This window comes from Podarcis melisellensis, assembly GCF_964234715.1.
Source record: "Podarcis melisellensis genome assembly, chromosome: 10".
Taxonomy (NCBI): domain Eukaryota; kingdom Metazoa; phylum Chordata; class Lepidosauria; order Squamata; family Lacertidae; genus Podarcis; species Podarcis melisellensis.
Genome location: NC_138542.1, coordinates 5701020 through 5723880, shown reverse-complemented (window position 1 = coordinate 5723880; position 22861 = coordinate 5701020). Strand labels below are relative to the sequence as shown.

Below are 22861 nucleotides of genomic sequence, written 5' to 3'. Positions count from 1 at the left end.
TACATACGATGGTCACCTCCAGGCTTGATTATTGTAACTCACTCTACATGGGGCTGCCCTCTAAACTGACCCAGAAACTCCAGTGGGTGCAGAATGCCACGGTGAGACTCCTTATGGGGTCTTCACCATGGGATCACATTCAGCCAGTGCTATACTAGCTGCACTGGCTCCCGGTGGAGTACAGGATCAGTTTTAAGGTGCTGGTTTTAACCTTTAAAGCCCTATACAGCCTAGGACCCTTGTACCTACGGGACTGACTCCTCCTGGTATGCCCCATGGAGGACCTTACAGTCTGCAAATAATAACACCTTGGAAATCCCAGGCCTCAGATATTAGCCTGGCCTTGACCAGGGCCAGGGGCTTTTTGGCCTGGTGGAATGCTCTGCCACAAGAGATCAGGGCCCTGTGGGATTTGACATCTATCCACAGGGCCTGCAAGATGGGAGTTGTTCCACCAGGCCTTAGGTCAGGGCTCAGCCTGACTCCCCTTTTCTTTTGTATAAGAACTAATATGAAAGAGGCCTCCCAGCATTCTCACAGGCCCATATAAGATCAGCGTAATCAGTTGGGCTGATGAGCACTTACTATTCCCACCCCTAACCCTGCGGAAAGCCATCTAAGGAGGTAATTTAATTAATGTTTGATTTTATACTAATGTTATATATCTGATCTTAGCCACCCTGAGCCCGACTTCGGCCTGCAGACCTGTATGTGAGACCTTGTTATGGAAGTTCTTTGGACACTGTATTTTGGGCCAGGAAGAATTTGCCTGCAGACTAACTGGGTCTGTCTGAAGTGACAGTGACTTGCAGTTCCCACATAGGCCCAGTGAAGCAAAGCTGAAGGGCTCCTGCCTCCTCTGGGAGGGCCATTGATTCTTCTGTTTCTGACCTATCCTGGGTGATTTTCTTTTACGCATCTGTAACGGACTCTGAGCTTAGATTGGAAGACAGTGTTTAGTATCTTGGGAGAGTTTTGAGACGGGAGTTACCTGGAAGGCTGAGTCTGAGCAAGGAGAAGCTGTGTGGATACAGTCTACTTGTGTCTCATTTCAGTCCGGAGAGCAGAGGTCTTCTAAAAGAGAAGACTCCTAAACCAGTTAAGGGATGGTGTGCTGAATCCCTTGGTCTGTTATACTTTTCAAAAGACTTCACACGTGTGATTGATATATGGTTGGGAAACAGACAGAAAGTGCCACCTTGCTTGAGAACCAAAGTCTTAAGGCATAATACCTATGCAACAACTAAGTTAAGGAACTGAAGTGAAATAGCTGGAAATAAGCTGAACATTTACTGTCCTGTCTAGACACCTGTAACATCTAACTCAAAATAAGTAACTGAAGGTTAAAAGAAGCCAAGCATTTACTACCTCGTTTAGAAACCTGTAACATTCACTAGATTTAGTAAAATTATTAATAAGTTAACTGTTTTCTGAAATAACATTATCTCTTGACACATCCTTTGTTTTATCAATTTTTATTTGTTCAACTTCTACCTGAGTCTCTAAGTGTCAAAGTTTTACCTCATGCAAAAAACCACCTCATTTTGGTGGTAGTGGTTATAGCATGTATGCATAGGTGGGATCCACAATTGGTAGCCAGATCTTCTGCATTTGGGTGAAGAGTTTGGATTTGATATCCCGCTTTATCACTACCCGAAGGAGTCTCAAAGCGGCTCACAATCTCCTTTCTCTTCCTCCCCCACAACAAACACTCTGTGAGGTGAGTGGGGCTGAGGGACTTCAGAGAAGTGTGACTAGCCCAAGGTCACCCAGCAGCTGCATGTGGAGGAGCAGGGAATCGAATCTGGTTCACCAGATTACGAGTCCACTGCTCCGAACCACTACACCACACTGAGAGTGGTGGGCTCCATTACTACATGATGTCTCAACAGTTGCACCCACTTCTTGCTGTCTACTTCATTGCCAAAGCCCATCACTTTAAGATCACCCACATGGAATGTAATCTAGACTGATCTTGACTGCCGCTACGGTTCCTCCATTTGAGCCATGGCAGTTGGTTAGAGTATGATGCTGATAACACCAAGCTTGCGGATTTGATTCCCCATATGGGATGGCTGCATATTCCTGCAGTGCAGGGGGTTGGACTCCAGGAGTCAGCAAACTTTTTCAGCAGGGGGCCGGTCCACTGTCCCTCAGACCTTGCGGGGGGCTGGACTATATGGGGGGGGGGATGAACGAATTCCTATGCCCCACAAATAACCCAGGGATGCATTTTAAATAAAAGGACACATTCTACTCATGTAAAAACATGCTGATTCCTGGACCATCCATGGGACGGATTTAGAAGGTAATTGGGCCAAATCTGGCCCCCGGGCCATAGTTTGCCTACCCATGGACTAGACAATCCTCAGGGTACCTTCCAACTCTATAATTCTAAGATCACTTCCAGGTCATCCTGCAGGTTGGCAGCACCCAGAGATGATGGTGTATTTCAGTGGCTGTAGCCAAGCCAGTGTGGTGTAGTGGTTAAGAGCGGTAGTCTCGTAATCTGGGGAACCGGGTTCGAGTCTCCGCTCCTCCACATGCAGCTGCTGGGTGACCTTGGGCCAGTCACACTTCTCTGAAGTCTCTCAGCCCCACTCACCTCACAGAGTGTTTGTTGTGGGGGAGGAAGGGAAAGGAGAATGTTAGCCGCTTTGAGACTCCTTAGGGTAGTGATAAAGCGGGATATCAAATCCAAATCCAAACTCTGGTTTGGCTCTTCTGTGATATAGGGCCACACAGGTGCTTCGTATAGCAACCACTACAGAGAGTGTTAACATAATTAAGGTTTGCAGGATTTGTTTCCATGTTTCCTCTGATAATGCCTTGTCACACTGCTTTTTAATTAATTACTTCAAGGTCACCCTATTTATTTAAAAGGTAAATAATATTTAATGAGTTTTCTGCTAGTGGCAAGGCTTAATTGAAGGCTGTTAAAAGAATAGAGCACTTAATAGGAACAACCTAACCTTCTCCTACATGCCTTGGGTACCAACACATACTTGCAAAGGGTAGTGCAAGGAAGGAGCTTAAAGCCAGTATCTTCAATGGAACCTGCAATGATGATAATTTGAAGAGAAATATCACATTCATTGAACATTCAGAAAAGGCTGCAATGTACTAAATTTGGGCTTGGAAATTACTGATCTGAACAAGGTCAGATGAATTTATTTAATAATGTATCCAGCACTCCCTGTGCTCAGAAAGGACTTGCAGCAGTAAGAACAGTAGCCTACACATGAGGAAGAGTTAACAAACACCAAGCTCTGCCTGCCATGGAAAGCTCAGCTTCTGAGATGTAAGCAAGACTTGGTTTTTGAAATACTGACAGCCATGCTTTCATTAAAATGATAATGCAAAGGAAAAAAGCTAGTCTTTGAAAGCATGTTTCTTCAAATGAGTGAAGCTTTCCTGTAAAAGATTAGAGCACCAAATGCAGCATGAAAAGGTTTGACTAATTAGTGCACGGTTCCAAAAGTGGGCAAAACTGAAGATGCAGGAGACACATCTGCTGATCCAGAAGGGAGAGACCTATAGAGACATTTATCTCTAGGCAGAAAATGGCAAACTGGTCTGAAGGCTGGCTACTTCGGAGGTGGGCGAAGCATTCCACAAGCAGTCTTCTATAAGACTCAACTTTCTATAAGATTATGAAAAGGTTGGGGAAAACATGGTTGGTGTGTCATGAAGTAGTGCCTACATGTTTTCCCAAAATGGATATGGAATATTCAGGGCCTCCTTCTCAGCATCACTACCACAGACTGCAAAGAAACACCTAAATTCTGCCACACACTGCCTTAACCTTGAGCCCTATGTTTTCCATTTACTGATAGCATTCACCTCTCTCTCCAGCTAAACCAGACCAGAGAAGGCCTCTGTGGCAAAGGTGTTGGTTCTGTGGTCTACCAGTTCCCAAAGGAAATGTGAACTAGCAACAGGGAACTCGGCAACCACAGAGACTAATGATCAGAGTGGTTGTAAAAAAAGATGTAGTGCTGGTGACAAGCACCTCTGAAACTGGAGCCCACACAGTCTCTCCAAAATACTGAGCTCTATAATATTGTGTGTTTTTATGTAAGCATTAGTGGTTGGCGGACTGAGGCTGCTCTGCTTACTTGACTTCCTAGCATGGGAGTCACCGTGGAATACCAGGAGGGAGAGAGAGATGAGTAAGGTGGCAGCAAATGAACCAGTAGTGCCAATCTAGCACTCCCAACCAGTGCATCTGCACTGTGCCAACCTTGTTGACACCTCACCTCTGCTACTCTAACACCCAGTAATCTGCAGTGACTCTGTTACCAGGCCAGGTAAACAGCAGAACCCCACCCCAACAGCCACTACAGTACGTAATTATGTATTAATTAATTTCAATTACTCAGCGCAAATTAATTACATCATACTAACATAGTGCACTGAAACTAGGTGCCTGCACAGCGCAAATTTCCAAATGGCTTACAGAAGCCAAGCTTCACCTAAATGAAATGGCAAAAACCTCAAAGCCATTAGCTAGTCTGATGTATGGGGGAAAATTGCTTGCTTGTAAATACTGCAACTGGTTAGCATGAATTAGAGCATATTGCTGTGCCATTTTGTCAAACAGACCAGGACAGTGTTCATGCACAAATGTAGCCTCAGTGGTTTTTTTTTAATGTGAACCAGATAGAGATCGTGTGAGACAGTACAATTTCTTGAAAAAAAAAAATCACTGGTAATCTATATGTTATTTGTTCACAGTGTCTTGAGAGAGGAAAAACACACACTTTCCTTTACTCGGGGAATGCCCTTCATTTATAAGGAAGGGAAGAGCCATAGCTTGGTGGTACAACACACATGATTTGCATTCAAATGGTCAGTGGCATTTCCAGGCAAGTCTGTGCCTGAAACCCTTGACAGCCACTATCAGTCAGAATAGACAGACAATACTGAGTTAGATGGACCAGTGGTCTAACTAGATATAAGGCAAGCTTCCTATGTCCTTATAACTACATTTCCATGGGGGAATGACACTCTGCGCAGAGCATATGCATTCTTTCCATTGCCTCTACCTTGGCATGAGTTGGCGGTCAGCCATGGCCAGGATGTGCTCAGGTGTCAGGTGCATTGGCGAAGCCTGTGATTAGTGCTCCATGTGATCTTTCTTAGAGCTTGTCCCTAAATCCATTCTCCAGTACTGGTTTAGTGCAAACAAATAATCTTCTTTTTGGGAAATTATTTTCTAATACAAGCACTCCAGTGCCCACGAAGATTAATAAATAGTACACCCATCACCTTTCAGTTATCTGTTTGAAAGTTCTGATTCGTTATTTAATTTCCATTTTATCAAGAATTTTCTGTGCCAACCAAAATTGAAAAATGTTGTTGTGATGATATTGTGTTTATGTTGGCAGTCAGCACGTTCAAAATGGCAAAAAGTGATAATATTTGCTTGCTATTTTTGTCTTAAGCTTTAAAAAGATTGATTCTGTTCGCAAACAGAAGGGAGAGTACATTCTATTTTTCTTCCACTTCAAAAATAATGGGGGATATATTTAGCTCTTACCAAACAAACATTATTTTAATCCTATTCATATAAGCCTTTCACAGTGTTTATGGACTCAGAAGTATTCTGTGTCTTGTCGTGTTTCATATTTTTGAGGGGGAGAAAGAATTTTCATTTGAGATTGGCTATCCTTGTAAAATTGTGATTAAATGCTTTTTTAAAAAAGGCTTGAACCTTAAAGAAAAGGGGTCTCCGACTTCGGCACAGATGTGGAAGAAGACAAAGAGGACCTCAGCACAAAAAAAGAAGGACCACCCCCAGATGTGAGATGCCCCAAAGACTTAAGTGAGTGGTGAAAAAACTCTCCACTATTTAAAGCCGATAATCCCTGAATCCTAGATCAAGAGCATATAAAAAAGCTCAAGAAAAAATCTTAAGACTGAAACTCCAAGCAAATTATTCAATTATTAGTCCTCGATACAATCCACTGGACAAGAGGTGCACCTTAAGTTATGTTGAAATCAAAGTATAACCCTTCCCTCTTTTTTTAGAAAAAAATATTTACGACAATCATTATATGGAAAATGAAATAGAGTAATGAAATGAAATATGGAGTAATGAAATAGCAACAACAACCACACATTCAGGATTACTCATTTATAGAATTTCCAAAACACAACACATCCAGATAAAACACAACCCACTTTACCCCTGTAAGATGGGTGAGACACAGAGAAGTGGAGAAAAAAGATTGCTATTCCTAGTATATCATGGAACATAAGACCATAAAGAAGGCTGATCGCTGAAGAATTGATGCTTTTGAATTATGGTGCTGGAGGAGACTCTTGAGAGTCCCATGGACTGCAAGAAGATCAAACCTATCCATTCTGAAGGAAATCAGCCCTGAGTGCTCACTGGAAGGACAGATCATGAAGTTGAGGCTCCAATACTTTGGCCACCTCGTGAGAAGAGAAGACTCCCTGGAAAAGACCCTGATGTTGGGAAAGATGGAGGGCACAAGGAGAAGGGGACGACGGAGGATGAGACAGTTGGACAGTGTTCTCGAAGCTACTAACATGAGTTTGACCAAACTGCGGGAGGCAGTGGAAGACAGAAGTGCCTGGCGTGGTCTGGTCCATGAGGTCACAAAGAGTCGGACACGACTAAACGACTAAACAACAACAGTATATCATACATCTTCATCACATCCTGTGTTGTTTTCCGGTATTTTCCCAATACCAGAAAAACAAATTCCACTTCTGTATAAATTGATTTTTTGTTGTCTGCCCTCCCTGGCTCTTATAATATTAGTAAGTTTGACCTTGTAAGCGAAATCCCAAATCCTTAGGAGCCCATATTCAATAGATGGTGGATTAGTGTCTGCCAATTTATAACTAATAGACAATTGAGCAGCTGTCAATAAGTGTAGGATTATTCTCTATCATCAGGATGAATGACACCTTTCACATATCCGAAGAGAATGGTTAAATGGTCAGGAGGCAATTTGTATCTAGTGATTTTTGCAATTCCATTTACTATTTGAGCCCAGAAATGCCTGATTTTTGGACATGCCCAGAATATGTGGCTCAAATTAGTGCAACCCAGAACACCTTTCTTGCATTTGTCTATCATGCTATTGCATATTTGACTTGGAACTTACGTACAAGTACAAGTCTGCAGTGGGTTGAAGATGGATAAGGCTTTAACTGTGCCCAAAGTTTTCCTATGCTTATGAAAGGTGCTTTGCACCCACTTTTGGACAATTTCCCACTCCTCCAGGAGACCCCTGGTCTCCATCTCATATTGTTGTCAAGGGTTCCCTGCTTCTGAGAAGGGGCTTGGGAGGGTCACAGGGGAATGAAGAAGAAAAGTCAGTGGGACATCTCCTTCTACAAGGCTTCCTTCTGCTTCCACTAGCTCTGGATGCAACCCTATGGTTGCAAGCTGTTTGGGGGCTTCATATGTAAACACGAAAGTGAATGTAAACACATTTACATAAACAACAATGTATGTGGGGAAACTAAACTTAGCTATATCCCAAAGTAAATCTAAAACCCTTTTTTGGGATGATGATTTTTATGATATAAAATGTACATTGGTCCTGTTGTTTCCTTTAATTTTAATGGCAGGGTTTACAAGTTATTTTCTATCTTTTTCTCATCACATATATTATCATAAAAACGAAAATTGTACTGAAACGATGTCTAAGTGCTCTATATTGCTGTGAAAATGTTATTAATGCAGTTTGGCCTTTTGCATTGATTTTGTGTCATGAATATAATACATTTTAAAGAGCATTGCACATCAAACTGTTTCTTTTCATTGGGCAGTTATATATCTTAACAGATAATAATATGTAATCCTACAAAAAGAGTTAAATGCCACTAGAGCATTCTTGAGTAGAAAAAGGTTGTAGCTAGGTTCAATATCCATTTGATCATTTTTTTCATAGTGAAACATTAAACTACTTACCAGGAAAAAGGCTTACGGCACCTTAAAAAACTAACAATTTTTTTGTAGCATAATCTTTCAAAAAGTGAAATCTAATGACATAGTTGCTGTTCCATGAAAGCATTCCCCATGATAAAAACATAATGAACGGCAACTGCAAAAGCAAGTGGGTGGTTAGTTGTGCTGGTGCTGCTTACTGAGAGGTAGAAGGGAAAGTGAGAATTCAGCACAGTGCACGTGCACCAGCAGGAATGCTAGACTGGCTCTGCTGGTGTCTTTACACCACACCAGCCTTGCTGCTGCCTCCTCCTTCCATCTACCTCCTGAGAAGCCACAATGACATGACTAACCAGAGGTCAGGCTGGTAGTGACCTAAGTTATTTAGAAAATACTGAAGTTTGCCAGTAAAACCAGTTAGTAAAAAAAATAAACAAATTCCTGATAACTCTTTGGTTGGAAACAACAACAACATATTGTAAGCCACTCTGGGCGGCTTACAACATATCTAAAAACTCAAACAAATAAAGATAATGGCAAGCATACATCAACGGTGAAATAATATTTGTACCTGTTTCTATTTTTAAGAGAACAAATGTATTAGCATCACAAGTGATCTTTTTCTAGTTGTGAAGTTGGAGAGACAAAAAAAAACGTTGTTATCCTTGTGGTGGAACAAAGGATGGAAGGGGGAATGAATCCTGGTACTGTTGCGGGAGCTTGATTATGTCTTTTCCTGCTGTGTACAGATTCAGAGTGACAGAAACTGGAAACCTGCATTATTTAATTATGTTAACAAAGAATGAAATGGTAGTTATTGCCATTTGGACCATCTTTCTGGAGCATTTAAATGGCGTTGCCATATGGCAGTTCTGGTAAGTTGTCAGACACGGAAGAAACCCCAGCTGCTTATAAATACATCAAGAGGAAGGGATATTTGCTTGGATATATGTAGAGAAAGTGGAATGAAGTGTAAACTTCTCAGGCGAAATGCCTGATATATTAGATGTAGACTTTTCTGTTGCCACCTACAGGAATTCTAATGAGATCACATAAATTTCATTGCCGAGGACTTTTAATCGGCTTTATTTTCAGAAGAGGGTGCATACTTTCCTTAGGAGATTAAAACGGAATAGGTGCAGAATGGAATGTATTGCTAAATCTGGAATTCAAGCGTGTTTTGAGCTAGAATAAGCTCTCTTTGGGGGAAGAGATGAAAATGTAGTTCAAAAGGTTCCGAGACTTAAGTCCTTTTTCTGAAGATATACAACCATACCTAGGAGAGTAGAAGAAAGTCATTCCACCATACAAAGTTTTGGTAGAGAGTGGACTAGCTTTGTTTCTCTGTGTCAAATCACTGGTGTGGCCTACAGAAACTGGAATGGACTCAGCAATCATTCTATCTATTTCTCCCCAAACTGCAGGTGCTTCAGCACCAATTTCCCCTTATGCTTTTTGGGTCTTAGTCTTTCACCACTCTGCTTGTTTCCTGCAAGTGTAGGCATTTGTTCTTCCTGCAAAAACATTTCTGTAGCTGAGGCAGGCTCCCCTGACATCTTGGCACCCCAGGGCACTTTCCCAGTTTCCCTCTGTGGTTAGGACAGTCTCATGACTATGTTGCTGAAATAATGATACTGGTAGTGTGCAAGGCAAAAGACAGTGGAGGGAAGGCCAAAAATTGGAATGGGGAACCCCTTCACCCCTGACCCATGTGGCCAGACATACCCTCAACCTGGTCTTTGCTCCAGAGCAGATCAGTAACCCTAGATGTGGTGAGGTCTGGGTTGAATACAGCTACTCCACTCTGGAAGGCAGACCCTCCAAGTGCCCTTATTTTTAAGGGATGTCCCTTATTTAGAGAAGCTGTCCCGGTTCTGATTTGATCCCGAAATATCCTGCTTTTCCTTAGGATGTCCCTATTTTCATCAAAGAAATGTTGGAGGGTATGGTAAGGCATGGAGATGGTCTGCCTGGAGGGATTTATGCAATCTGATGGATTCCTGATCAATCGTCCTTGCCACTCACACAGAATTCAGTTGAGAGTCAAATGTGGCCCTCTGGCCACAGATTCCCCACCCAGCTTTAGAATAAAGAAATAATGAACTTCCACAAATTTTACTCTAATAAAATCAATTCTTCTTTTCTTTTCTACTAATGGGTACCCACGGAGGCTACTCCACAGGTTTTCTAATTTTGTTCATTATGTTCTCTAATTTTTCCACAGAGACAAAATCCAGTACCTATTTGATAGACAACTGCTGCACCCAGCTGGCTCTCTCTCCAGCAGTTGCTTTGATTCCGCATCACATGATCTTCCTCATTACTTCAGATAAAATATTCAGAAACTCCCAGATGCCGAGTCCCACAGTTCACTAAGCTCCTGCCTGAATTTGACAAAAATGTGAGCCTTTCACATCACAAAACAAACGTGAGTTTGTGAATACCGTACATTCCCAATTAGCCAGAAGAAATCATGTACTGGCTCATGGGTCACTGAGTTGTATTTAAAGAGATTAGCATCCTTGGTTTGGGTGCCCTGTCAAGGCAAAGTTCTGCTTTTTTGTTCTACCACAAAGGTTTGTAAGTTTCTTAAGAATTACCGGCCAAAACATCTAAGCAACATTTTAAAAGGCAGTTCTCTCACAGTGTAAGAAGCCAATAGGTGTTCCATTTGGATTTGAAACAGAGCTCTTATACATCACCAAATACCAACATGTAAAGTGTTCAACAAGGGTTGCTAAAGTGTGTGTGTCTGTAAATACGGGTTTTTAAAGGTGTCAGTTGTGTCCCAGTTTACTTGAGGTGCACTGAGAAGGCTAATACTTCAGAACTGCTTTGCACATTATGGAAATGTGTTTCTCTTTGTCCGTGTGCCTCCGAGGTAAATGCTTAAATGTCTGAAAACATGTGGTTTCTGACAAAAGCAAGGAGACAGCTATCATTTTGACTGTTTGCATCAGGTGTTTGATAACAATCTATAGGATCAGGCCTGAGATGATTTTTAAAACAGGCCTTAAGTGTTTGTAATGGAAAAGAACTAGAAAAAAGGTGTGCTACATTTCTGCTGAGAAAATCCCCTGCCTAAACTGTATTCAGATTTCCACTGTGGGTATAGTTGGGTCCTACTGTATTTCATTGTATTTTTCTGAAAACCTAATAAAAATACATTTTTTAAAATGTTTCATTGAGGTCAGTAAGCGTCTTTGGCTCAGATTTTATATATTGGCATTGCAGAGTAATATTTTTTGCTGTTAATTATTTTCAGGTTATAGTAAGTACAACCTCCAGAAAAACTCTTATGAAGATGAGGAACAAGCAGAATGCCACTAATGGCCTGAGCTGTTTCTTTCCCCTTGATTTGACTAGGGTTTTGTGTTTGTGTGTGGCAGTTATATGCATTGATATATTTTACTGCAGCTTCCTTATACTCCTGAGATTCACTTGCTAGGGCAAACTAGAAGCAGGGCTCCCTGCCTTCTCTCCTTGATATTTATTCTAGTGCTCAGGTTGATTGAACAACAAGGCAAGATACTTAGCCTGGGCTGGCACTTCATTTATTCTCTCCAGGCCATCAGTTGATACAGGGGCAAAAATACCAGGAAAAATCTTTCCGCACTTACATCTACTACACTCAAAGTGCTAATGTGTTGTACCTCTGCAAATGTCAAATACGTGATATCTAATCAAGGCCAGACTGGCCTATGTATAGGAAAAAGGTGGAATACACATAAATCTGATAATAAAAGCAGATAAAAATACATTGGGGGGAAATTCCGTTTTCCTGGACAGTCTGTCAAGGACCTCAAAGCAGCTGTCCTAAAACAGAGCATCTCTAGGAAAGAGCTGGATCATTATGTGTCAAAAACTTATCCAAACGTGTAAATGAAGATTGAAACAGAGACCAGAGGCTTTTCTCCTAAAATGACTGAAAGAGCCGTTAAAATCCATCATGATCCAGTAGCAGGTCTTAAGGCGCTTCCAGTCAGCATAGGAGAAAAACCCCGGGTCTCAGTTTTAACCCTCATTTACACATTTAGATCACTCCATGTTAAATCTGTGAAATTTTGTAGGGGGTATGCCCTATAAAATGCTGCCCTGTTGATGACAGAGTTATCTGTGAATGGAAAATGGTGGGAATTATTGTGTTTGTTTGCATCTACTGAACATCTATGGGAGTTTAGGAAGCCACCCTGCTTCTATTGACCTTTTATGCTGAAAAAAGTGTAAGTGAAAGACATGAACTGAGCAGATGAAGCTTTTCCTTGTTCACTACATATGTCCATACAAAAGGGGTTTCAGGCTGTGCTTAAAGATGGCAGCCACAGGACTCAGAGAAAATGGAGTGGAATGGTGAGCGTTAAATGCCACATATTGATTTGAATCAAGTACAACATTCTTCATTTGCAGGATTGTAGGAGCCTATCTGGCATGAGGCCGAGATGGCAATATACAAGGCAACAACCATGTTGATAAGAAGAAGGAAGTGTGGTCATGGACAGGCTGGAGCTCCGACACAAGATTGGAAAGATAAAGTGAGATGGATCATGGTGAGACACGGCAGGGCAGGTTCGAGGAAAAGGAAAGGTGAGGTGAAGTATGTATAATGCAATGCACGTGAGGCAGAGCTGGTGTTGCTACTCAGTACATCTGGTTGCTCAGACTGAGAAGAAGAAGAAGAAGAAGAAGAAGAAGAAGAAGAAGAAGAAGAAGAAGAAGAAGAAGAAGAAGAAGAAGAGGAGGAGGAGTAGTAGTAGTAGTAGTAGTAGTAGTAGTAGTTTGGATTTGATATCCCGCTTTATCACTACCCGAAGGAGTCTCAAAGCAGCTAACATTCTCCTTTCCCTTCCTCCCCCACAACAAACACTCTGTGAGATGAGGCTGAGAGACTTTAAAGAAGTGTGACTGGCCCAAGGTCACCCAGCAGCTGCATGTGGAGGAGTGGAGACGCAAACCCGGTTCACCAGATTACAAGTCTACCACTCCTAACCACTACACCACACTGACTCTCCAGTGTGAGAGGCTAGGTTAGATGTTTTATTGAGCATGATGCCTCTTCACTAGGTTTATTGGCTGGCCATTAGTGAATATAAGGTGCCAAAGATCAGTTGTTGGTTTGAGATCCCTCTCAGATGGGCACAAATTTAGAGTTATTCCAAATGGCCAGTGTCCCCTCCCAGGCACCTCAATATAAGGGCTTAGTAACTACTATGGATGTGGCAAATTTTGTCAATAGAACTTTTCTCTGCATGCCTGCTAAATGACAATAGTCTTGCCAAGCAACTTATTTGGGCGCTCATTCCAAAGCGAAAAATACAGAGAGAAGCCCACACATGCACAATATTGTTCTACCTCTGATCCCTGGAGAACAGAATCATGCAGTTTTTCCCTCACAAATAACACAACACTACTTCCTGGCCTTTATATGTCTTGGCAAAAGAGTAGAAATGCTCAACAAAAGGAATATATATTGGTTTCCCTTTTCATCGTAGAAATTAAGAAGGCCATTGGTCCTTTGCAACATCTAGCAAAGTGAAAACCAAGTGAATGGCAACCTAGCGCCCATCTCCTGGGCCAAAGAAGAGAAAACAAAATAACCAAGGCTGTGATTTCTTCTTACAATAAATTTTGTGTGTTTAGTGTTGGTGTTCCATTATCTGATGATAAAATCCATAGCTACTGTGCCGGTTAGGATGGCTGCACATGTCTATTTCATAATCACAAAACTGAGTATTAAACAAACTCTCTATACAGTATACTCTAACTGTGCATTACAATCTTTAGTCAATTGTTGTCCCAATAGCAATATATTTATGCTCAGACATACAAAGGCATACGGATACATACAAAGAACAAAATGTTGTCTGGCATAAATTCACAAAGCCCACCAATGACCCATCAGGTTTTTTGGTTTAATTTTCAGCGAAAACCATCTTTTTATTGCACTATGAAGCATGCCACTCCCATTCCACTAGTGAGTAAGGTTCAAAGAGCTTTTGTGAAATATTCCTAGAAGAGATGGAGTAATAATAATTAAGATTGGCTTGGACACAACGTCAAGAATAGGATCATAAAAGTCTTCTATGTTAAACCTCTCATGCATTGTGGCATTTAGAAGGCATGTTTTGGAGCAGGGGTCAGCAAGGTTCATCTTGCCTGGATCGGATCGGCCCCGCAGAGATCCCTCCATGGGCCGGATCACGTTTGCGTGTGAGTGCCTGTGGTTTTCAGCATCTGCACCTGTGCAGACACGATTTTTGGCACCACGGAAGCGAGTCGTCGCACTGCGCTGGTTTAGCGCAGCGCACGAGTGGGTATCTCGGTTCAGGGGCTGGCCAAACGACCTCTGTAGGCTGCTTCCGGCCCATGGGCCTTAGGTTGCTGACCCGTTTTGGAGGATAAAAAATAAACAGAATTGAATTAGGGTTCACTTACTTTGTGTTCTACTCAAGATTAGGAAAATAATTTGTCAGGGATTCAAAACTATGTGTGGCCTGAGGTATATTGCCATTTAGTCTTCATACCGTCACACCAAATTCCATTGTACATTAATGAACATAGAAATGTGCTCATGTGAAGAATATGGGGCTCCTGAAGCTTCACAGTGATGTACCCCACCATGCAACCTGCTGTAAGTGACAGGCAGTCTGGGGAGGATGTCATCAAGGGGGAGCAATGCCATCCAGAGAAGTTGTTTATGTTTAGCATGGAAGAATTAATGTACAAGGAGCCACTGTTTTTATAGAAAGCTGATGTGGGGGGGAAACCTCTGCCCACGAAATGCACTTTGCCTCGCCTATGCCTCCACCCTCAATTCCTCCGCTGTACAAACTGCTTGGGCAGACAATCTATACATCTCCAAAGTGGCATGGGAGAAATGACAGAGAAGGGAGGCGGCAACCACCTCATTCAGGATAATGTAGAAACAAAGTGAATGATAACAATAGCAAAAAAATGAAACTACCTGGCATATTCTATAACTTAGGCATGTTTGGTCCCTAAATCCATGTTTTGAATGAAATAATTTGGCTTTCATTGTTTTCCACTCGGTTTAATATTTATTAAGAAAGCAAATTAAAAAACAAAAACCCTTGCTGTTTATTTCAAGCTCATCTTATTTTCTCATTAATCTTGTGAATATACTGTTCTCCCCGCCCCCCGCCCCCCGCCCCCGCACAAACAGGTTAAAATAGTTTAAGAGGATGAACACCCCTTAAAGGAAGAACTTTCTGATGGTAAGAGCTGTTCAGCAGTGGAAAGGACTCCTTCAGGAGGACTCTCCTTCATTGGAGATTTTTAAGCAGAGGCTGGATGGCCAACTGCCATGGACAATTTAGTGGAGCTTTCTGCATTGCAAGGGGGTGGAATAGATGACCCTTGGGGTCCCGTTATCCCTAAGCATTAGCCATTCTCTCTGAGGGTACTGGGACACCTAGAGGACACCAGTTTGGAGAAGGGCAAAAAAGGCACAGAAAAGGAATGTTTGGGTCCAGTGTGGAGCATAGTTTCTCCATAAATCTGCTCCACCATCTTTCCACATTTATTTGTGAATCTCTTAAAATCTGCACAAAAGTACAGATCTAAACAGGTACGATTAGATTTTCTCTCAAAATATGCATTTTAAAATGTATTTTGCTATATTCTTGAGGTGAAAATGATGTAGGGATATGCAGGAACTGCAAATGCCTGTGGATAGCTAAGTACCAATTTTCACAGATCTCAGGTCTCGGTCGCACAGGCCATCACTTTAAGAAGGACCTTGTTGGACCAGATATATGTTGGAACTGGCTGAAATTGGGGTGGGTTTCCCCCAAATATTCTTACGAGTGGAAGTGAAATTCTCCAACAGTTTCACTCCGAAAACTCTCTTCTGATAAATTTTGTTTTGTTGGATGAAACTGTAGAAGGATGAAGAGAAGAAGACTGGAAGGACTAAAGACCAACCCCACTTGCTCCCTTCAACAATTTTAGAATAATAGCATTAAACAATGCTAAAACCAGATCGACAGATGCACTCAAAATTCAGAAAAGGTGAAACTGGGGTGGCCACTTCACCAAATATTCTCCAGGAAATGGCTGAACAGTTCTGAAGCTCCAAAAACATTTCTCTCAAAAATCTATTAGAAAATTGCTTTCTGGGGGGAAAATGGGCCCAAGTTTACTTTTTGTATCACCTTATTAGCAACGGCACTGGTGGTTATGGCAACACTCTCCAGAGCACCAGATGTTCCTTAGACTGGAGCACCTCATCGAATTTAAGAAGCATATATTAGCTGCTGTTTAAGGAGCACAGAAATTTGAGGGAATTCCAAAGAGAAAACCGAAAAAGAAAAAGAAAAAACAGGTTTGGAACACACAACTTATGATGAAAAGCTGCAAGAGCTCACTTTATTTAAATCAGGATGGAGTTACATTATTTTGTCTTAGGTTTTTTTTAAAAAAAATGATAAAAATTAACATTTTCTACAGTATAGTTCACAACATCAATGTTAATCTGCCACCTCATGATGACTTTCTTCACATAAAATTACAGTGAAAATTCACCTTCAGAGAACATAAATGCTTGGGTGAGTGATGTGCTGTTTCAAATATCTAACAGGTTGTCATAAAGAAGACACAAAGCAAGTGTTAATTACAGCTCTCGAAGGCAGGATAAGAAACAACAGATACAAATGGAAGTCGAAAAGATAAGTTCTCCGGGGCAATCTGGATATGTTCTTCTCCTTAGTATTTAAACAGAAAATGGATTAGTACCTCTGGGGAATTTTTCCAGCCTGGGGGTTTTCAGGTTCTGACTGATTCTATAATTCTAAGGTTGTAGCCAGCTACTTTAAAGAAAGGACTGCTTCACACAAAATTCCTGATTCTGGTACCCTAAATATAATTATAGATGATAGCTTAAAAAAAATCTCAGCAGTTATTTTTAGCACGTAAAATGGCCTGACCAACCTAATCTGCATGCACATTGCTTGTACTGGAAAACCTGGGAAAATGGGTCGCTTATGAAGATAAACAGATCTGTATTATTTACTTGGTAACAGTCATTAGTCCTGACAAATACACTAATCACCATGGTTTTACTAACACAGTCATATAGAGGACAATAGTTAAATAATTGTTCACTGTTGTACACGATTCCAAGGGGCTAAAAATATCCTTCTAACCGAAGAAACAACCGATCTGACATCCCTCCCCTCCTCTCATTCCTCTCCCTCCCGCAAAGTAAACGTTGGTTTATTTAAACTGCCCACTACTTAACTGGCACAGAACTGCCCTTTTGCAAAGCAAATCACATCGTAATATGCACACACCATCTCTGTCACAATAGCTTTCGGCACTGTGTGTTTTTACACATTTAAAAGCTTGGGATCTAAGCACACTCTGCAGATCCAGATAAGAGAAAAGGCAGCTCAAGAGTCAAACATGTTACAAATCACACACCCCCTTACACACACACTTGTTATTATTGATATCAACTTCAGAACAGATATTACATAGAAGAGAAGCAGAAATACATGGTACCTTAAGAACTGAGGAACACACACAACTACAGCAGTAATTAAATGCCTTTCTCCCTCATTCCTTAAATACTTTCTACAATCTACAGTACAAGCAAATAAAAGTCATTTTCTTTCTTTCTTTTAGCAGCAACAATGAAAACTTAATAGCCTACCATTTTCTTTGCACTCTTCGGGAGGTTTAGCCTTTTTCGCAAGTCGTGGATCCAGCCATGATGTTGTCTTTGTGTTATGGCTGAAAAGAAACGAGATCACCCTGATCAGACACATGCTGAACGGAACCAAGTTTATTCCTTCCGATACAGTGGGGGAGGGGGGGAGGGAGGAGGTTGGTGCAAAATTGCAATAAGTATACTTGATTTGCTTACTGGTCTAAGTAGACTTGAAGGAGGTATAAGAGAAATTGTGGAAGGCAACCTCTGAATTTGGCAGCCTAAACTCCCTGTCCTCAAAGCAGCTATTTTTATTAAAATCAACCACAATGTTGCCAAGTTAGCCTAATTGAAAATGCAAAACTCATCTAGGGCAAAAGGAATGTGCAGCATTCTCCAGCTGAAAGGGGGTGCAACCAACAGTCTTCTATTCCCATTTGCTGGAGTTTTGAGTTTAAAATTTATTTTAGACCTCAAGGATTCGTAAATACAGGACGATTATTTCTCAGCAGCCATACTTTCAGAATAAGATGCAAACTGAAGTGTGCCTTAGTGTAGTCTCCATTTTCTAACAGGATGATTAATGACGCTTTGATGAACCAACTGTTATCTATTCCATATCTGATTCCGCTCCCATGATAAAAGTACATTTTGCAGAACTGGAAGTAATAATGTGGCTCATTCTACAAAGCCCAGCATAGCCTTTTAAAAAGAAAGAATTTGACTAAGCTGGTAAAATACTGTTTACAAAGAGAACAGTTTCCCAAATGAATGGATATTTAGAATAGCTAAGGAGCTACATAACAAGATTTTTGAAAAATGCTTATCCTTTTTTTATTATAGCCAAGTGAATTTGTAGTGTGATAGCAATATAAGGACCATAAACCAGAAAGGAGAAATTAATATTAGTTCCATATTTTAAAGGAATTTGAATTCTTCTTATAAATACTCTCATCTCATTACTCCTCCTCTTTCTTGCACACTGTCAGTCCTTTGTAATGCATGTTTTATTTATTAAACACATCCTGGGAGGCTGTTCACTTTGTACTGTTTAGTTTACATATTGCTGAATTATTAAGGTTTTTATTTATGTAGCATTCGCCGACTAATTTAGAAATGCATGTAAGCCCTTTGTTATAAAGGGAAGTGATGATGGGAAAAAGATATCAATGCCCTGTAAAAATCCAGATGCATTGCTCCTATTGATTTATACTCGCGACTCGACTGGTGGGACGGTCTGGATGCAAATGGTGGTGCCCTGAGTTTTAAGTCTAGCTGCTTTACTTTGAGATAAGTAGTTAATTCTGCAATGTATATGCTGCTTAATACCGTAACATTTAAGCAATGGACAGTAAGGTTCCTATATAGTTCAAATTAAACCTGGAATTATAAAACTTACTTAAAATGCCTGACGAACTTAAAAAAGGTTGTCACCAGGCCTTGGAGAGACCTTGGAGAGGCAACAAGATGGTCCCTCGCAGCCGCCACTCAGAACAAGAGCTGGCTCATCCTCCTCCCAAGCTTGGTGATGGTGTCACTGGCGTGTGAAACAGGGACATTCTGGGATTAAATCAGAAGCTGGGCTGGCTTTTGTAACTGTGGGGCTGTCCCTGGAAAATAGGGACACTTGGAGGGTATGTATTTTATTTATTTATTGAATTTATATACCAACCTATACCTGGAGGTCTCAGGGTGGGACAGCGCTGTGTGATTTTCTCTTCTTCCCACTCCCCTTGGCTGAAGAAAGCAAGCCATTCACTCTGCTGTGAAGAGTATGAGTATTTATAACCCTGGAGCCTCCACTCCTCTGAACTCATAGTACCCACTTCCATTCAACTTCCCAGACTGTGCTTTTAAAGCTTAACCTTCACCAACCCAAAACTTCAATTACAGCGAACTTTTGAAATAAGAAAACCAAGAATTATTTTCTAAACGTCACCTTCTGCTCACCCACTCATTCAAGGCATTTGTGCCACTCATGCACTCATTCAAGGCGATCCATTCAAGGCATTCATTGAAGGCAAATTATTACTGGCAGAGAGGATGGAGTGGAAGGATACAAGAAGAGTACCCAGAAAGAGATGATTATTTCAGTGCCATTAACTTTTTATTTCCTAGCTGGCTACTGTTCGGTCAGCCAAGAATCCAGCTGACCTCATCACTGGGAAGGCGGGGGGAAAGCATCCAGTGAAACCCAACTCTTTATAATCTCCTATAGCTTGTGTACTAAATTCACTAATTAGTTTGGAAGGAGTCTCTCTACAGCTGGAATAGGGAACCTATGGGGCACAGCCAAAGCTCATCCAGCATGATTCATGTGGGGCCTCTCTTATGAGGGGGCCCTTCCAATTCAGATTGATTATATACCAACATCCAATAACATACTTTCTGATCAGAGATGAAACATTATTATGATAGGAGGAAACTGAATTACATTTGAAGTATATGAATTCAGAATGCATAAATTAATAAATTAACACCTTTTTCAAAGAAAATTCACATCTTCAACTAAAAACTATCATAAATGACGCATTTAACAAAACGATTGCATATAATTTAATATTTTGAATCCATGGGGACTCAAAAACTGCACACCCTGCGAACCTCTATGGCCACATACCAGCACATTTGCACGGCCACAATGCAAGGATTTCTGACTGTGGCTTCCCAGCCAATTGTGAGCCATGCCTCGCTTTTTCTGCAGTCTCAGCTGCTTTAGGGTAGAGGTGGTTTGCCCAGATCAGAGGGAGAGAAAGCTGAAAGGGCCACATGGCTCTGCCACCACATACAATGAAAGTGTGGTTTTTATTTTTTTTTAAGAGGGGATGGCAGAAGGATGGAGGGAAGAGAGAGAGACATGGTGTGGCAGGAAGAGAGAAAAGCCAGCAGTCAGCACTGGTTCATCAATTATTGGCTGTAAAGGATTGTGGGTCAACAACCTTTTATAGAATGCAGTTCCTTCCTTAAGTCCTCTCTTTAATATACAACGTGCATTTGCAAACCTTGCTAGACAGATTTTCCGAAAAGGAATGAAAACTCACTCTCCTGCAGCAGCTGCTTAGTAGCAAGATGACATAATTTGCTTTCCAACTAATTATTGCTGTATATGTGGAAAGGCTGATGACAGGAGCAGGAAGGTATAAATGCTACAGAGCCTGTTTGCAGAGGGGCTCACAGACCAAACCATTGCAAGGAGAGGACTACCCACGAAGAGAAAAGGGGTGCCAGGGCTGGAAGGAAGAACAGAAGTTTCACAGAGAATTATGCCATGCCAAAGGTTAGATAGGTGAGCAGTCTGCCTCCTGGTCAAATAAGAAGAGTACAAAAAAGAGTAGGAGGGGCCACAGAGGAGTTTGCACCCCACTAGTAATGGAAAGTATTATCTCTGAAGTCCCTGCTTAGGCTGTAAATATATAAAGCAGCATTTCCCAGCCCCATTGTTTGGGTTGGAGGGACTGAATTAATAAAACAAGTTTATGGCAGGGACTCAATGTATGTTTTAGACTGGTTAGATGACCCAACTTTGATACTCACAACTTTTTAAAATAATGATAGTAGGTGTCTGACCAGAGAGCAGGAACAAGTGCTTTCAAGATATAGAAAACCAAGCCTCAGACATGCTAGAAGGTCTAAAGCAGAGATGCCAGGATGGTGGGAGTTGAACAACATCTGGCACGGGGGGACAGGACAGGACAGGCTCCTCGTCCCTTGTTTGAAGTGTTAGAATTTTCCTGCTGAATACAAACCCCAATCCAGCTTCCTAATTGTGAGGAGACTATATATGAAACAAACCATTTTACGTTAGGTTCTGAATATTCTGTAAGACGCTTACAACCAGGGAGTTTCTTAACCCAATCTGCCTGACATACCTCAGCTCAGAGACCTCCTTGCCTGATCACCATGATAGCACTGAACCGTCTTCTAGTCAGAAATAACTACCTTCTAGCCATAGCTTTTTGAACACATAGGGAGCCACTGAGGCTGAAAAGAAGGCGCCAAGTGTCACAACAAGAAATTGTCTCAAGTCCTGAGGGACAGGGATTCTTGACCAACAGGGTGAGTTGTCACTGTGATACAGCTATAATAGGGTAATGACCAGTTAATTATGAACCCACTAATCTAATGGTAATGAACTGGCTGAAAAGCCCTGGGCAATTCACTTTGCTTATGAAATATGGGTAGCATTCAAGACCTCTACTGTACAGCCTTCACTACCAATGAGGGTTGAAAATTGCGAGCTGCTAATCATGACAAATATTCCTTCCAAATGTTGTGTTCAAATAATGACTTCAGTTTGGTGGAAAGGGAAGCAAAAGCTTTATTACATACGTAATTTACAATGCACCACGAGATTAGACTATTACAATTACTAAAACCAATTCAAAACAAATGCTTGCTTAGATGGCTAATGAGTGGGTCTGCAAATGTAAACAATTACAAACACTCAATATGCATTAGAGAAGAAATCACTTAGAAGTGATGGATACTTCAAGCAATAGCAAAAACAGAACAGAGTTGAGAGAATAAAAGAAAAAAAAGGAGATTGGAACTCTCGGCAAAAGAGGATAAAAATAATCACTCTTCTGAATGACAGAAAATCTCTACCTCATAAGAATCCAAGCTTTAGTTAGCGTCCACTGTGGGCATGTTTTAAGGCCATTTTTGTGGACAGTATGGCTATAGAACACCTAGTGGAGACAGTGGCTGCCATAGGTTTCTGTTATTCACCCAATATTGATACTGGATAAAATTCAGATGTTGAGCAATCATTTATTCACAAACTCTTCCCTACAGTTCCCCTTGTGATTTAGGGCCAAACCACATGTTACATTAACCATAGTTCTTCAAGTTTAGACATTACAGGCTGAGGGAGCTGTAGTTAATATAAAGGTAATATCGTGATCTCTTCCTCTGGTGCATAAAGAGGAGGAGAGGGGGGAAAGGAATGCACACTACTGTAGGCTTGTTCATGTTACAGGAAACCATAATTTAGTTTGGTAGGTTGGTATTAAAGAGATCAAATGCCAGTTTTGAACAGACACTTCCTGTGTGTTCTTGGGACAACCACATGAGGATTTTTGAAGCTATAATGCATTTATTTCAACTAATATGCACACAGATGAGCACTGGATTGTGGCGAAGTGTATAAATAGAAGCTCCATCTCAACATGAATGGCAAGAAGGCTGATAACAACATGGAACTGCTGAAGGTGTTTTGTAAAGAGGGGAAATATCAGGCTCATTTTGCAGCTACTCTTTTGTGA

General features: G+C 41.2%; 1 protein-coding gene across 17 annotated transcripts in view; it reads right to left on the bottom strand.

The window, feature by feature from the left end:
- MAGI2 (membrane associated guanylate kinase, WW and PDZ domain containing 2) overlaps positions 1 to 22861 on the bottom strand; it is a 598965-nt gene that overhangs the window by 188199 nt on the left and 387905 nt on the right. For all 17 annotated transcript variants that reach the window (XM_081927615.1, XM_081927614.1, XM_081927613.1 and 14 more), the window contains one exon: positions 17601 to 17680. In XM_081927615.1, the coding sequence (XP_081783741.1) occupies positions 17601 to 17680 (80 nt within the window). The remainder of the gene's footprint in view (positions 1 to 17600; positions 17681 to 22861) is intronic.